We start from the raw sequence: 17,876 nt of genomic DNA on the forward strand, positions 1-17,876 counted from the left end.
TAACATTCATTAAATGTTAGAAACCTCTCCATAAGGAGAAAGAAAAATTCTACTTAACATTTTTCAGTGGTAGAAATTTCTTAGAATTGTAGGAAAGTATAAGGAATTCAATAAAAAGAAAACGGCACCAAAGATTTTTTTTTCTATATATTAGTGGGGCAACTAGAAAGTACTAACTAAATTAACTGCTAAAAAAAATTAATAATACTCAAATTTCAAGTTGCATCTTGCTCCCTTGCTCCCTAATTCCCTTAAAAGAATTAACCCGATTTGTACCTTGATCTGAAAAGAATAATGAGGAGCCTGAGGTAGGAGACTAGGGCCAGATACTAAGTATTTTAGGCTTTGCAGACCATAAGGTCTCTGTCACAACAGTCTGCTCTGCTGTTGCAGCATGAAAGCAGTTATAGACAATATGAATGAGTATGGTTATGTTCCAAAAAAACTTTATTTACAAAAATTAGCAGCAGGCTGCATCTGGCCTGCTGACTCTAGTTATCAACCCCTGGTGCTAAATGTTTGCATCGCCCCCAGATTCGTCTGTTGAAACTTAATCCCCAATGTGATGGTATTTAGAGGGGGCGCCTTGGAAACGTGATTGGTAATGAGAGCAAAACCCTCATGAATGGGATTAGTGCCCTTACGAAACAGACCCTAGAGAGCTCCCTTGCCCCTTCTACCAAGTGAGAACGCAGCAAGATGACAATCTATGAACTAGGAGGTGGGCCCTCGCAAGACACCAAATTTGTAAGCATCTTGATCTTTGACTTTCCAGCCACCAGGTACGTGAGAAACAAATTTCTTTTGTTCGTAAGCCCCCCAGTTCATGGTATTCTGTTACAGTAGCCCAAACGGACTAAGATGCATGGATTGGAGAAAGACAAAGTAAGAGAGTAGAGATCAACAGGATTCGCAAAAGCTGGTATTAAGTAAGAGTAGAGTAAAAGCAGTAAGTTTCCTTGTTGAATCCAGAAATGGCCCAAAGAATAAGACACAGTAGGCAGCCTGCATTGGATCAGCACAGTCAAAGCAACAGGAGACACACAATAAGAGAGGTCACAGAAGCAAACACGGGTACAGGAACGTGGCAGAGATGCAGGCCCTGTAGATCTAGGCAGAACAAGACCACCGTATGGCTGCCCCCACCATATCCTTTGGACTTAATTTCTGCTGTTTGAGGCAAAGAATCATTCACACGAGTCCACAAGGTGAAATGATACCAAAATTAGAAAAAAGTGCAGGATTTGGAACCATACCACATGCATTCAAATCTACCACCCACTGGATAAATACTAACGGTCTCTACCCTTGTGAAGTCTGTGTTTCTTCATCCGTAAAATGGGAGTAATACCTACCTTAACAGGGTTGTTTTTCTCATCTAATCCTCCACTACCTATTTGGTACAGATTCTGTGTGTATAAAATGGTAACCTAACTGGCCTGTTGGACTCTTTTTGTCTTTCCATCTATCATCAACACTGCTTCCTTGGTACTTTATAAAACAGAGCCCTGACCCTGTCATCCTCCTGCTTATTTTCATTGGCTTCTCTCTGCCTCCAAGATTTATAAACAGGACCCAATCTACCATTCCAGCCACATTTTTCCATTCCTGCATAACTTCTCCCATTCCCAGGCTTAACATATCTCACTATACCCAGATATGCCATATCTTGTCTCCTCTATGACTTTATGCCACTTCTTCTTCCCCAAATGATTTTTCTCCTTCTCACTATATGATTACTTCAAACCCCTGCCTACTGCCCTCTCCTTTGTGAAGCTTTTCCCACTAACCCAGAGAGAATGACATTAGCTTCCTGTAGGTCCTCGAAACATTCTGCACTTATCTCAATGGTAGTAGCATTTATTACCTGTGTTATAATTACTTGTCTCTGCCTCTACCTCCCCCAAACTAGGAATTTCCTTGAAGATAGGGATGATCTCTAGGTATGTGTCTCAGTGTAAGACAATGGCTTAAAATTTTTTTGTTGAATGAACCAATGAGAAAGATCTTTAATACGATTAGCACCATTTCACGCTAAAGTCTTTCAAAGAATTTGTCTGAAGGGAGTTGTAGTAAAGCTTTTCTTTATATTTAAGGCAAAGGTAAACTTTAGTAGAGTCCAATCTTTAGAGGTTTTTATTATAATAGTTTTATAGTACCAAACACCGCACAAAACACAAGGGAAGTGGCAAAACAGAAGTAAAGGGAAAAGAAGTCCACTGCTATTCAGAAAAATAAAAACCAAACCAAAACTGGAAATAACTTATCTTCAAAATTAAAAATCTTGTGGTAAATACATGTGACAAGGAACACGGTTTGACGGCAGTTCATGCCAAAAACAAACAAACCAGTTTTGTTGCTGATAAATTCAGTATGAGCAAGGCTAATGCAATCTTTAGCAGTATTAGGAATTTAGCATCCAGATGGAGAGACAGTACACTCCATTACATTCTGTGCTAGTCAGGCATTATTTAAAGTATAAGGGTCAGCTCCGAGTGGCACGTTTAAAGATGACCAGAAGGGTAAAGGAATCATCACATATAATCAAAAACTTTTATGGATTTTTTTTTAAGGAATCTTTTTCCTTCATTAAGCATAGCTTGTGTATCTAATACATTCTAAGTACCATATCAAGTGCGGAACACATAGAAACATAATCTCTGACCCCAGAGAGTTCACTGCAGTGCCAGATACATAAATGAGGAACTGAAATCCAGTGACGTGAGTGATACACGTACTATGTGGTGGCACTAAGAAGGCAGCTGACTCCTATGTGGGTAGGGAAAAAAACTTCACAAAGCACTTATGTTTCACCTGGGCCTTAAAAGATGAGTGTAACTTGACAGGAAGACAGAGTCTTCCAAGCGGAATGATCACAGGTGACAAAAGGTCAGGGATTAAAAAAGCATACTATATTACAAGATCACAAGTCATCTCGTTTGACCAGAACCTTTGGAAAGGGAGGAAGAGGACAAAAGAGATTAATTTAAGAAGTTTAACCTAAAAATTCAGAGAGAAATAATCATGGTCTTTAAATACTTGAATATTAAAACTAGGCAAGAAGATTTTGACTCACTGGAAAACTTAACTTTCAAACCATTAGAACTGTCCAAATATAGACAGCAATGAGTAGAGTGACCGGAATGGGAGAAGTATCCCTACGCACGTGTAAGATCAATTTCCCCCTGGTGTTCCAGACTGCATCTTCCCTCACCTCTTCACGACCTTAGCTCATCTGTTTTCTCTACTCTCTCCAGCACCATCAGTTTTTCCCTCTCTAATATGATAAGACACAAATCTAATACACAAACATGACTTAAAATAATCTATCTTAAGAAGAAAACAACTCCTGAGCTCTTGTCCCCCAGCAGGTATTGGCCTGTTTCCCTGTCCCCCTTTACAGCAAAGCCCTCCAAAGAGTAGAGTATATATTCAGTTTCTCCTTTCTCACTTTAACCCATGTTATCAGGGCCTTTTTGTTGTTGTTGTTGAACCACTCCCTCAAAACTGCTCTTAATAAAGTCACCAAGAAGGACCGCCAAGGTTCTCCAGGGTCAGTTTATAATACACGCACAAAAGAGTTCAATGAATGGGTATAAGCTGATAAACAGAATCCTTAGTTGGCCTAAGAACTAAGGATCTTTCCAATCAAACCACCTAATACCAGCCTTATGGAGAGTATCAATCCGGGATAAACCAGCTCAGCTTTTGCACCCAACTATCTGCACAGTAATACTATCCATTTCCTCTGGAAAACCAGAAAGCATAGTGAGATGTTGAAATTGGACAGTCCTGCATCATCTTTATCAGTATGAGTAATCAGCAAACACTCTTCTTTCCTTACATAGCTTCATTGCAACTAACACTTATTTTAATCTAATTTTCTAAATTAGACTGAGGCACAGTTATTAAGTGTGAAAGATAATTCTTCTTCCTTCAATGTTCCTCCTCTAGACATTCTTGTTCTCTTCAAGTCCATCCTTTTTAAGTATCTAGTTCAATGGCTTACACAGACTAGGTACTCTGTCCAGTAAATAAACTGTAAAACCTAACATATGGGACCTAGTACAAGTAAATTCCATAAATGCTAACTCTCTCTCCAAAACTATCCCAAATTGAAGAATGCGGAAATCTGATAAAACTTCCCTACCCTGGGGCGCCTGGGTAGCACAGTCGTTGGGCGTCTGCCTTCGGCTCAGGGCGTGATCCCAGCAATGTGGGATCGAGCCCCACATCAGGCTCTTCCGCTGGGAGCCTGCTTCTTCCTCTCCCACTCCCCCTGCTTGTGTTCCCTCTCTCGCTGGCTGTCTCTCTCTCTGTCAAATAAATAAAATCTTAAAAAAAAAAAAAAAAAAAAAACTTCCCTACCCTACATGAACAAGTTTATCTATTTCTCTATCAGAAGTACCTGCATTTTTAAAGAACCATAATATGAATAAGGGACCTAAAGAGAATATGCATTGAATTTTGGATACGACAGGATATAAGAGTGATATCCTGAGGCAACAGAACCTTCCCTAATCACCAAAGTGATTAATCATCAATCTGACCCTATGTATCAAAAGAAAGTTAAACCATTTCTTCTACTAATTCTTATCATTAAAAAGCCATTTATAGTAATTACGCATTGTAAAAAAGCTAGTAAAGTCTGGCAGGAATGTATAATTAACAATGGTTTTCTCTGCAAACTGAGGGCCTCAGAGGGGAGGGGGGAGAGGGAATGGGATAGACTGGTGATGGGTAGTAAGGAGGGCACGTATTGCATGGTGCACTGGGTGTTATACGCAACTAATGAATCATCGAACTTTACATCGGAAACCAGGGATGTACTGTATGGTGACTAACATAATAAAAAATCATTAAAAAAAATAATAAATAAATAAATAAAATCTATGATCCAAACAAACAAAAAAAACCCAATGGTTTTCTCTGGAGAGACAAACAATAATTGTCTCAACCATAATTGACTCCTTTATCCCTTCCCTATCAAGGACAGCTGTTATTACTTTTTCCAGTACTATAGTACGATAGTGAGCATCATTTTTAAAAAATGTTGTCATGTGTATAGGTAGCTATACATGAATATATATCATCAATGTCACACATTCATATACAGGGCAGACACCTATTGATGGAATAGCCACATGGTAAGAAATGTATCTCTTCAACCTTTCCAGGTGTAGCCAAACTGCTCTGCAAAATGGTTATACCAGCTTATACTCCTCCAGCAGCACGTAGTTCTCCATTTTTAATTATTAATAACTGATCATAAATTATGCCACTCTGATATGGCCTCTCATCATCGGTTTAACTTGCATTTCCCTAATTACCAACAATAGCATCATTCCAGATGTTTATTGGTCTTTCAGTTTTCTGCCTCTGTGAAATGTTTATATCCCCTCACCACTTTCCTAATGAGACATCTATCATAGTTATTTGTAGTTCCTCATATATTTTGCATATTAATCTTTTGTCAGTTATTTCATTGAAAATATTTTCTTCCACCCTGTGGTTTATCTTCTTACTTTATATTTTTAATCATACAGAAGTGTTTTACTTTAATGTGTCCAAATTATCAATCTTTCCTTTATGCTGTTTGTATGAAGAAACTCCTCTACCCCATTTTCATAGAAATACTTCTAGTATTTTCTAAGCTTTACAGTTTGGCCTTTAATCCAACTGGAATTAAATTTTTGTGTATGGTATGAGGTAAAGATCGATTTTTTCTTGCTCTCTATAAGGTTAGCTAACTATCCACAACTGAAAATGGTGTCTTTGCCCCACTGATTTGTAATGCCACCTGTCACCTACCAAATTCAAATTTATGAGGGCATGTTACTGGGCTCTTTTTTTTTTTAATCTTTTAATTATTTAACACTGGGTATCCAACAATCCTGACGCCAATACCTCACTGTTTCAATTAATACAGCTTTATAATAGCTTGATATTTGATAAAGCAATGTGCTCCAAAATGGTCTTGCCTGTTTTTGGCCACTAAACATCCTTATTGACAAGTTCCACTTAAAAAAGAAGTTCCCTTCTATTCCAAGTGTTCTAGGTTTTTAAATAATGAGTGACAAATTCTGTCAAATGCTCTTTTAAAAATCTATTGAGATGATCAAATGATTTTACTTTCCTTTAGTTCATTAATATAGTGAATTACATTATTTTTTAAGATTTTATTTATTTATATGAGAGATAGAGCATGAGCAGCAGGGAGGGGCAGAGGGAGAGGAGAGGCAGACTCCCCACTGAGCAGGGAGCCTGATGGGGGGCTTGATTCCAGGACCCAGGGATCATGACCTGAGCTGAAGGTAGAAGCTTAACTGAGCCACCCAGGCGCCCCACATTAAATTCTTAATGTTAAACTGAACTCCCATTCCTGGAATAAATGCTACTTGGTTGTGACTTTTTTCTTAAATGCACTACTAGATCAGTGTGTATTTCATTTGGGATTTTTAAAATATACATTCATGAGATTGGCCAGTATTTTTCCTTTCTTATCCTGTCCTAGTATGATTTTGATGTCAAGTTGTAAAAGCCGTCCAAAAGGAATCTGGAAACACTTTTATTCCCTGGAATAGTATGCATAAGATCACCCATCCTGCAATATTTGGGTAACCTGTAAAACCCTGTGCCTGGTGCTTCTTTAATGGGTAGAATTTTTCTTCTGCTTTTTATTATGGAAAAGTCTCAAATATTTTTTAGAGAGACCTGTATAATGAAACCCAACCTATCCATCCCCTAGCTTTAACAATCAATTCGTTGCCAATTATACTTCATCTAATCCCCTATTACCTCCCTCCACTCCCCTTGAAGGAATGATTTTGAAACAAATCCCAGACATGGTATCATCTTACCTGTAAACATTTTAGTATCTCTCCTAAAGGACTCTTTCAAAATATGTAACCAGAAAACTACTGTCACATTAAAAATCTCATAATCTGTAATACCAATAAACATCCAAGCAGTATTCAATTTCCTGTCAAATGTTTTTATACAATTTTTCAAATCAGGATCCAAATAAGTTCATATACTTAAATTTGTTGTATCTTTTAACCTTCAGGTTTCCCTTTTCTTCTTCTTCCTCTTCCTCCCCACCCCTCCTCTTCTCCTTCTTCTTCACATTATTTGTGGAAGAAAATGGGCCATGTATCCTGCAGTTTCCTACATTCTGGATTTTGCTTATTACATTCTCATATTACTTAGTGGGTAGATTTTATTATTTGTTCAAGTTTTTTTTAGTTACATTTCTATTCATATTTTCTATTTATTCTTGAGTAAGCTGTGACAGGTTGCATTTTCCAGGAAGTTGACTATTCTATACTTTTCAAACTCATGGCATAAAATTCCACATTCTATATTTATGGCATTTTTATATATTTATCATATCTATAGTTGGATATTCCCTGTTTCATTCCTAACATTATTTATTCCTTCTTGTTTTTCTTTTTCTTTGACTAATCTTGCCCAAGATTTGTCCATAATATAAATCTTATATTAGTACCTCGGTGAATTAGGTTTTGGTTTTATTAATCCTCTTCACTGTTTGCTATTCCATTAATTTCCGTTATCTTTATTCTTTCTTATCTTCTACTTCCTTTGAGTTTAATCTGCTGTCACTTTCCTAACTTCTTCAGTTGGCTACTTAACTCAATAATTTTCAGTCTTGGGGTGCCTGGGTGGTGCAGTCAGCTGAGCTTCTGACTCTTGGTTTCGGCTCAGGTGGTGATCTCAGCATCATGAGATCGAGCCCCGCACTGGACTCTGCACTCAGTGCAGAGTCGGCCTGAGACTTTCTCTCCCTCTGCTTCTCCCCCCTGCTCTCTCTCTCTCTCTCTAATAAAGATGTAAATCTTTAAAAAAAAAATAATTTTCAGTCTTTCAATTCAAATACCTTAGGGATTCTAGGACATATATTTCTTCATATGAACATCTCTGAAATTGGGATGTTTCTTACAACTCAAGCCTTATAACTCACTGTCAGCCAGGCAGCAATGATGATGCCACTGTCATTACTTATGTATAAACATAGACAATTAAAGAATAAGCTTGCAAAAAAAATTTAGTGATTTGGTGGTTATCCCTGGTGGCATGACTGGACAACTGTAACCTCTCAATATTAGCCAACAAACCTATTATAGACCATCTGAGGAAGAAATGAGTCTCATCTGAAAACCTTTTGTTGAAGCCATTTGGCAAGCTCAAGAAAGCATCAGCATCAGAACTTGATGGGTGCCAACAGTGTCAAAGAAAATGGTAGGGATAGCTATGGGACACTCTTAAGAAATGCTGTATCACCAATGCTCGCTATGACATTAAGCAATACTATGTAGAAAACACAAACCTCTATGATTCAGTCAAAACCTGATTTAGAAGAATCATGAACAGGAATATCCTGCTAATTTATTACTTCACTTCCTTTTATAAATATATGCTCAAGTGATAAGTTAAATCTATCTCTAAATAAATTTATAAGAGCTCTTTCAGGAAGCATAAAGTTAAAAGGTCTAAGTGATAGGAAAGCGTTGTTTGGTAAATGACAGTGCATCTTACAAATGACGGCATCTTAAGAGTCAATGAAATGTAATATAGGCACTTAAATTTTCCTTAGTTTTGCTTTAGTTGTAGTCCACAGATTTTGAGATAGTTGTTTCCACTGTTACTCCATTCTAAATATATTCCAATTTCCATGATTTTGTTCTTTACATGATTTAGGAGTTTGTTTTTGCATTTTTAATTTCCAAATGTGGACTGGGAGGGGATGGGTTATATTGGTCATTCATTTCTAATTTTACTGTATTGGGGTCAGATAACATGGTTTTTGTAGAAATCTTTGGTATTTGTTGAAACTTTTCTTTGTGCCTAATTATGTGCAGGTTCTATACTCGTTTAAAAAGAATGTATATTCTCTAATTTGGGAAAGATATGGTTCTATATATATGCAGCAGATCAAGTTATACATAGTATTTCTTTTAGTGGTTACCCTTAAATTTTTAATATGCATCTGAGAGCCTAAAGTTAATCAATATCTCTATCTTCCTGAACTATATATAGAACCTTAGAACTCTTTAATACTGATCACTTTCCCTCCCAGCTTACATTTTATCCTTGTCCAATATTTTAGCTCTACTTCGGTTTTGGCCCCCCACACATTTATCATAATTATTTTTGTTTTATACAGTCAATGTTGGCTAGTTTACGTACCGATTTCTTTGTTCACCATGACTTCTTGTATCCTACCTTCTTCCGTTACATTTCTTTCCTCCTGAAGTACATTCTTTAGTATAATAGTTCTTTCAGAAATAGCATGGTAAATTCTCTGTATTTTTGTTTATCTGAAAATATTTTTATTTTTCCCTCACTTTTGAATAATTTAGCTGAGTACAAAATTCAGATCTCTCTCAACACTTAGAAGACATTATTCCATTTTCTTCTGGCCTCTCCTGTTGATTACAAGATGCCCACTCTCAGTCTGTTGCTCCTTTGCCTTTCCTTTCTGGTTGCTTTTTAAAGTGCCTTTGGTGTTCTGCAGTTTCATTGCAATGTGTTTAGTTGTGGGGTTGTTTGTTTTGTTCATTTAATTATTTCTAGGGCCTCTTAAGTCCAAAACCTAAGGATTCATGTCTTTATATTAATTCTGAAATATTCTCAAGTCATCATCTCTTTCGATTCAATGTCTCTTCCTTCCATTTTTTTCCTTCTGTAATTACTATTAGATGTTAGGTCTTCTTGATCTTTTTCTTCATCTCTTTCAGATTTTCCTTCATCGTTTACTGTTTTGTGTTTTCAGGATTTCCACATATCTAATTTCCAGCTTGCTGATTTTCTCTTCACCTGTGTAAGCTATTGCTTATTTACTGAGCTTTTTTTTTTAACCTTACTGGCTATATTTTTCATTATGTTTAGCTCTTTTTCAAATGTACCTGTTTCATAATGTCTTATTCATTTTCTGGGATGTCAATTAATTCTTTAATGTCTTTAGTCACTTAAAATGTGCTAATTTAAATTATCGTTCAAGCTGCTATTCTACTATCCTGGTTCCCGGAGATATAATCTTCTTGCTTATTATATCTACTAAAAATGGTTTCCTCGTGTGTCACATTTAATTATAAGTGCATCTTCAGCTGGGCTTCTTCCTTAGAGAATCTCTTCTGGCCCGAGTTGGGAGTACCCCTTAGAGTCTTGTTTTTCCTTTCTCCAGGTGACCCAGAGGTATTACTAGTTTGGAGCCAGCTTTTATATTAATTTCTCAACATGGTGATACTTAAACCATATAATATAAACTCAGATCCCAAATATAACCAAGGCATGTCTTGTGCTTCAACTTCTCAGAGAAACTTTTTTTTCCCATTTCCTTTCCATATAGAACCCAGGCAAATCAAGACAAGATTTCTTGTTACTGGCTTGTGTCACTGGGAAGATTTTTCTCTACCCACCCTTTGACTTTGAATGCACATCAAGAATCCCGGTTTTGTGCAGAAGTCTTAGTTTTGGTTCCTTTTTCTACATGGTTAAAACTCAGTCCACTAGGAAGAGAAAACCAGAAATAACCCCTCACTCCACCCCTTCACCCTGCTCCAGGGCAACACAGCATGAGCTCAAGGCTTGCTGAAGTTTTGGTTTTTAGTTTCATTTTTATTTCTAGAACCTGGAGATTTTCCTGTCTTTCCTGCAAGCTCAGGAATGCATTTAAAAGAACTATTAGCTCGGTATCATCCAGTTTTTCTGGATATTTGTAGCAGAGGAGTCTTATCTCAGTTAGCCATCTTGCTAAAAGAGAATCTGGACTCTCCAATCCATTTGCTACAGTAACCCCATAGGAGTAATCACTCGAAAATGCAAAGACAGAACTCCTCTTTAAAACTCTTCAGTGAATCCTTACTCCTGAGCACAGCATTCAAAGTCCACTATTATCCAGTAACTGCTTATTTCTGGAATTCCATCTTCTTCCACTTTCCCCCATGAACTCTGTGCTCCAACCACTCCCACGTAACAATCCCTAGAAGTCTCGTTATTTCATACTCCCGTGCTTCTAAATATACTGATTTCCTTCATCTTTATCCTGCCCTCACCCACCTACCGAATATTCAGGGTCTAGTGTCTAACTTTTACTGAAGCCATTCCTGACCCATCCAAGTTCGATTCCCTTCGTTGTGAAATGGCTAACATTCCTTGAGCTCTTCATATGCCACGCATTCTAATAACTCATTAGTCTTATCAACAACCTTATGATTTTGCTATTACTATTCCCACTCTCTAAATGAGGAAACTAAGGACACACAGCTATACATGGCAGAGTGGGAATTCAAACACAGGTCTGCTCTGTTAACTTGCTCTATTAATATATACCTTACTGCTTTCTACAATTATATCTTGCATTATGGTTATAATTGCATTTATTATACATTTCAGGGGCATGTTTATATACCAATCTTCCCAACTAAACCAACTTGAAGAGAAAGAATCATGTTTTTATTCTATTTCTAGTTCCAGTGCCCAGCACAGAGAAGTCCCTCAAATGGTTACTAAATTAATGCATGACTGAAGGAAACATCCCCATAGCCACTGCTTTAGTCCAGCCCCTCTTCATCTCTTGCCTGAACTACTAAAATAGCCCCCTAACTGGACTCCTTCATTTTTTTTTCACATCCTTCCTCCATACTCCAACCAATATTGTCTTTCTAAAGCACATTATGATGGGGGAGCCTGGGTGGCACAGCAGTTAAGCGTCTGCCTTCGGCTCAGGGCGTGATCCCGGCGTTCTGGGATCAAGCCCCAAATCAGGCTCCTCCGCTATGAGCCTGCTTCTTCCTCTCCCACTCCCCCTGCTTGTGTTCCCTCTCTCGCTGGCTGTCTCTCTGTCGAATAAATAAAAATAAAATCTTTATAAAAAAAATAAAAAAATAAAAATAAAGCACATTATGATAATGTCATTCCACTTACTTAAAAATCTTTAAGGGCAGGAGTGCCTCGGTGGCTCAGTCAGTTAAGCATCTGACTCTTGATTTTAGCTCAGGTCGATCTCAGGGTGGTGAGATCGAGCCCTGCATTGGGCTCTGTGCTGGGCACGGAGCCTGCTTAAGATTCTCTCCCTCCCTCTCCCCATTACCCCCTTAAAAAAAAATCTTTAAGGGCTCTGCATCATCGATAGGATAAAGTCCCAAATTCTTTATCGTGACATACTAGGCTCTTTGTGAGCTAACTTCCATAGTCCCTTCTCTTCTCCTTCCCCACTCCACTCCCACATTCCATCAATATTTGACTCCTTGGCAGTCCCTGAACAGGCCAAGAGTCTTCATGCTTTTGTACACGCAGGTTCTCCCTGGAATGGCCATTCCCTCCTCCCTCATCTGATGAAATCCTACTCTCTTCAACATACAGCTCAAATTCCTCAGCTCTCCTCCACTCTTAGTTATCCCATTCCTATGCTCTGTTGGCATTATGCGTTTACCTCACTTACCACTTTGTAATGTTATTTGGTAAGGCGTTTGTCCAACCAGACTGTGAAGATTCAAAGAACGGGGACCATGTCTTATTCATCTTTGTTATTGTATTATCTTACAGAGCAAGTGCCCCCAAAATGCTCACTGAATTAGTGGGATGATATTTGACAAACATATCCTATACCCTACCCTCAAAGAAACTCAGATATAAATGAATTCAAGGGTAAGCAACTCATCCAGATTAACTGGAAGTTAGGCAGGAGTGGAAATATGAATGGACAAAAACAAATACTTCCTAAATTCCTGCTGCTCAATCCTCAATTCTATAGAGTAGAGATAGTCCTCCAGTGGCAATTAATGTTTAGTTGGTGAGGTGATCTCATTCTCAGTTGTTTCCTGCATTAGTATAACACATAAGGACACTCTCAAATTCTGGAATATGTGTCATTAAGGATAAAAAGTTGAGTCATTTTATACATTCTAAAACAAATCCTTACAGATGAGGGAAATTCTTGTCCTTTTACACTACAATCACATGATTTCATTATTCATTAGTTCTAAATGCAGTTTAGGCTGCACACATAGCAAACATTGTCTGCCAACTGAGTAATAAACCAGAACTACTTGTTAGTCACAGAAAGAGGAAATTTTTAAAATGTATAATGTTAACCCTAAGTGAACAGGGAGGTTGGGTAGGATTAAAGGGAAGGGATAAATGAGGTACTATTCAATTTCTGAAATGCACTTTTAACACTAAAAATTTTTTAAAAAGTTCTAACTGCCAGTTTAAAACATTCATTGGCCTTTGTCTAGCTTTTCTCTTCAATTATTACCCATGGTAGAAGAAAAAGAACTGTCCTAAAAGGTCTTGGTGTCTTTTTTTTTTTTTTTTTAAAATTTTATTTATTTATTTGAGAGAGATAGAGCAAGAGCACTGGAAAGGGGCAGAGGGAGAGGGAGAAGCAGAAGCAGGGAGGCCGCCATGAGGCTCAATCCCAGGACTCCGGGATCATGACCTGAGCCAAAGGCACTTAACCCATTGAGTCACCCAGGCGCCCCAAGGTCTTGGTTTCAAGTTCAAAGGCAGTATAATTTAGAATGATCACGCTTGATTTCAAATCAAAAGACTAAATGAATTCTTAAAATTCATTAATTATTATCAATGAGACTTAAGTATTGCTGTTGTATATACAGTTGACCATTGAACAATACAGGGGTGAGGGGAGCTGACCCCTGGCACAATAAAAAATCCACAGTAACTTTTGACTTCCCCAAAGCTTTACTTATAGCCCACTGTTGACTGGATGCCTTACTAATAATATAAAATGCTGATTAACATATATTTTGTATCTTATATGCATTATATACTGTATTCTTACAATAAAGCTAGAGAAAAGAAAATGTTAGGAAAATCCTAAGAAAGAGAAAATACATTTACGGCACTGTAACATATTCATTGAAAAAAAATCCATGTATAGGTGGACCCACAGAGTTCAAACTCCTGTTGTTCAAGGGTCAACTGCAGTTGCAAAGGTATCTATATATGCCTGTGTGCTACATTTTTTTTGAATCAACAGACCAAGATTGTCTCTAAGTTTAGAATATAAGCTCCAAGAAGAAGAAATCTTTGACTATTTCATTCACTAATGTCTCCCAAGGACCTAGAACAGTGCCTGGCTGACACAGCATAGGCATTCATTGCATACTTGTGAATTTTGCTCCAAATGGTCCAAACACTACGTCAGTATACACAACGAGCTACAGCTCCTTGAGGAACACAAAGTTGAAGTAGCCTTCACACAATGTTGCACAAATCAACTGATACTATATTCAAAAGCAAACCGACAATGCATATAATAAAACAAAACATTTTATACAGGAGTCCTTAAGGTTCTGAACTTTAAGGCTTGCCAAGAAGCTGGCAAAAAAACAAAAATGTCACCAACACAACCAAAATTTTCAACAAGCACAAACTCTTGCACTTATTTCATACACAATTCAATTCTAAAAGAGCCATGGGGCTTCAACAACAAAATTGTACGAATTTCACTTAAACACCAGTGCATTTACTAAAAATTTAATTTCCAGTATTATAGAGCAGGCCTGACCTTTCTTTCATCAATTGGCCTAACTATGCCAAAAGAATATTGCTAAGCAATATACTTCTGACTATATCTAAAATTGCTAATTCTATTGCTGTTTCCCACTCAAAAACACAATGTAAATATTTATAAAACTGGTATCTTTAGTTTTCCCTATTAAAAGCTATCATGAGCATTTAACTGGGAATTAAGCTATGTTTTAGTTCTCATTTATGGATTACCCTTCTGGTCCTTGTTTATCTGCTACTAACTCATGATGCCCATTAGCTGGTCACTTTTTTTAAGATTTTATTTATTTATTTATTTGACAGCAAGAAACCAAAGCAGAGGGCACGGCAGAGGGAAGGGAGAAGCAGGCTCCCTGCTAAGCAGGGAGCCCCATGTGGGGCTCGATCCCAGAACCTGGGATTATAACCTGAGCTCTGGGATCATGAACTGAGCCAAAGGCAGACGCTTAACAGACTGAGCCACCCAGGTGCCTGTGGTCACTTTCTACTCTCTTCTGGGCCTCAGTTCTCCCTCCCATAGAATGAGGGACCTGTATTAAAACAATGGTTTCTAGCTTTCTTTTTGCAACCCTTTCAGAATCTGATGAAAGCTACAGATGACCTCTCCATAACAATGCACGTGTGTGTGTGTGTGTGTGTGTATAACAATTTCATAAATAGCTATTTATAACAACAAAAGACTGGAAACAAACTAAATGTCCACCAGTAGATGGTTAAGTAAATTNGTGTATAACAATTTTATAAATAGCTATTTATAACAACAAAAGACTGGAAACAAACTAAATGTCCACCAGTAGATGGTTAAGTAAATTGTTCTAGCCACTCAATGAAATTCCTTTCAGCTGTAAGTAGAATAAAGAAAACTGATATGAGGGGCGCCTGGGTGGCACAGCGGTTGGGCGCCTGCCTTCGGCTCAGGGCGTGATCCCGGCGTTATGGGATCGAGCCCCACATCAGGCTCCTCCACTAGGAGCCTGCTTCTTCCTCTCCCACTCCCCCTGCTTGTGTTCCCTCTCTCGCTGGCTGTCTCTATCTCTGTCAAATAAAATAAAATAAAAAAAAAAAGAAACCTGATATGAAAAGGTTTCCACCATGTATTGTTATATGAAAGAAGCAAGTTACAGAACAGCGTATACAATATACAACCTTTTGTGTAAAAAGATCAAAAACTAAAATAAATATATCTGAATTTTTATGCATCAGCATAAAGAAACTGGAATAAATGAGAATTTTGATGTTAGTGGGAAATGAGTAAAGGGGTAGGAGGAATCTTTCCATTGTACACATTCTTATATTTTTGTTTGTATTATGTGAATACACTACATATTAGAATTTTAAATTAAAAAACTGTATATAACTTCACAAGTCCAGACAACCCACCAAAGCTAGAAGATAATTCCCAAACCCTGCTCAGCAATACTCTTCTATAATGATTTGACTTAATAAGCCTGTAATTATATACACTCAAAGATCCAACAAGAACATTTAAGGAAAAATATTTTTCATCACATCCTCATAAACATATAAAGTAATTGCTGGATACTCAGTGATTCAATACATCCTAATTTGGAATCTCATTTTATATAATTTTCCTTAATCACTGATACACTTTATGACAAATTTGTTCAAGGGAAAAAGTTTGCACAAATTATCGAGCCATACTCCCTCTCATAGATCAAATTTCAGACTATTTCACAGAGGAGTCCAGACTTTAGAAATAAGAATAGAAATTTCTATCCTATTTGACTATATAACCAATAGTACTAGTAGGGAGACCAGAAAAATACTTTTTTTTTTTTTACCATAACCTCAGAATTTGAAGCAAATTAAAAGAGCATATGAGATCATCACACAGCACCCACGAATTAGATGACATCTGGGGAGGCCTTCTTGCCTGATTTGAGCAAGAATCAGATGGAACTGTGTTTTCATCCTTAGGCAAGTTACTTAACATTTGGGCCTCAGTTTCATCTGTAAAATGGAAATAAAAGTACCTATCTCATAAGGATGTTATGAATCTTAAAAGGAATAATAAGGAATATGGAAAGAAGACGGAAATAAAAAAGTAAGGTATCCTAGGACAGTGGCAGGTGTCTACTTGAATCACAACAGACTGCATTCTGGAACCTGTAGTTTCTAGAGACTGCACTTTCATATACAAGCAACGCCTTCTTTTCCCTACTGAAAATAACACATGGCAGAACTCCCAACACAAAACGTGCAAATATCTGGCCTTTCCTAATCATGCTTCTTGAAAATCTCCTCCTAAGTAAGCATTTCTTATCAAAGAGCTGTAGATGTTGTATTGATTGGATGTGTCTCAAAAAGAGTCCTAAGTTATAACAGTTTTGTTTTGTGGTTTTTACAGGACACTTTCTATGTCAAGCTCAGCACCAAAGAGTGGCAGGCAATGGAGGGTAAAGAAAGGCAAGAAGTTGAAAGCAACAGTCCTGCAACAGATTTTTAACTGCCAGGATGATAGTAGGAAACCTACACTGCCATGGAGATAGAAGCAGCCCTTCCAACCCATCTCCATTTACAAAACTTTTAAACCCCCATCCAGTTTTGTTTTGTCTACAGCAGTACTGGAGCTTATTAATTTTTGGAATTATTATAAATATAAATAACCCTGATTTATTGCTTCCTCACTATGTGCCAGGCTCTGTGCTAAGCATGCATTTTTCAAGACTTTGTGAAAACTGCACATGTGAGCTCATTTTCTCAACCCACTCTACACTCGAGTCTGAAAAGCTCCCTTCACATCCTCAAGCGCAACCGGTCCCCTTAACTCAGGATACTCCATACCTCTCACTGATCCATTCAGGCCCAGGAGCCACTTCTTTACACGCAGTTCGACCCCAAGCTCTTCACCCAACACTAAACCAAGCACTTCTCTGATCCTCCGGGGCCCCTGCAAAGTTCGGAACCCTTCTTCCACACACCATTCCAACCTGGCCCTAACTTGTTCCAAGAATGCCGTTTCCCTCCAAACTTCTGACTTCCGTAAGGCGCGGGATCCCCTCACTGCCCCACCAAATCCATCCTGCCCGTACTTCATTCCGAAGTTCAAAATTCAGAAACAGATGCACCTGGACAGAGCCCAGTTCCAAGCCCACGGGAACTCGAGTTCGGCCGCTCGAGTACGGCCTGGGACCCTCCACCACCTAACCAGGCCAGGCCGGGCGCGCTCGGCCTCGCTCCAGACCCCAAAGGGAGGAGGGGAAGCTCCACCTGGCTCTGCGGCCGCGGCGCGCGGCTCCTGCTCCGGCCTGGGCCCCGCGGCTGCCGCGCCCCCGTCCCGCCGCGGGCGGCAGCGCTCG

General features: G+C 38.3%; 1 protein-coding gene across 1 annotated transcript in view; it reads right to left on the reverse strand.

The window, feature by feature from the left end:
• Positions 1-17,876, reverse strand: part of RNF169 (ring finger protein 169) — an 80,191-nt gene that overhangs the window by 61,695 nt on the left and 620 nt on the right. Inside the window, exon 2 of the mRNA XM_034667599.1 lies at positions 17,788-17,872. Within this exon, the coding sequence (XP_034523490.1) occupies positions 17,788-17,872 (85 nt within the window). The remainder of the gene's footprint in view (positions 1-17,787; positions 17,873-17,876) is intronic.

Source organism: Ailuropoda melanoleuca, chromosome 8 (genome assembly GCF_002007445.2).
Source record: "Ailuropoda melanoleuca isolate Jingjing chromosome 8, ASM200744v2, whole genome shotgun sequence".
In the NCBI taxonomy this organism is placed as follows: Eukaryota; Metazoa; Chordata; class Mammalia; order Carnivora; family Ursidae; genus Ailuropoda; species Ailuropoda melanoleuca.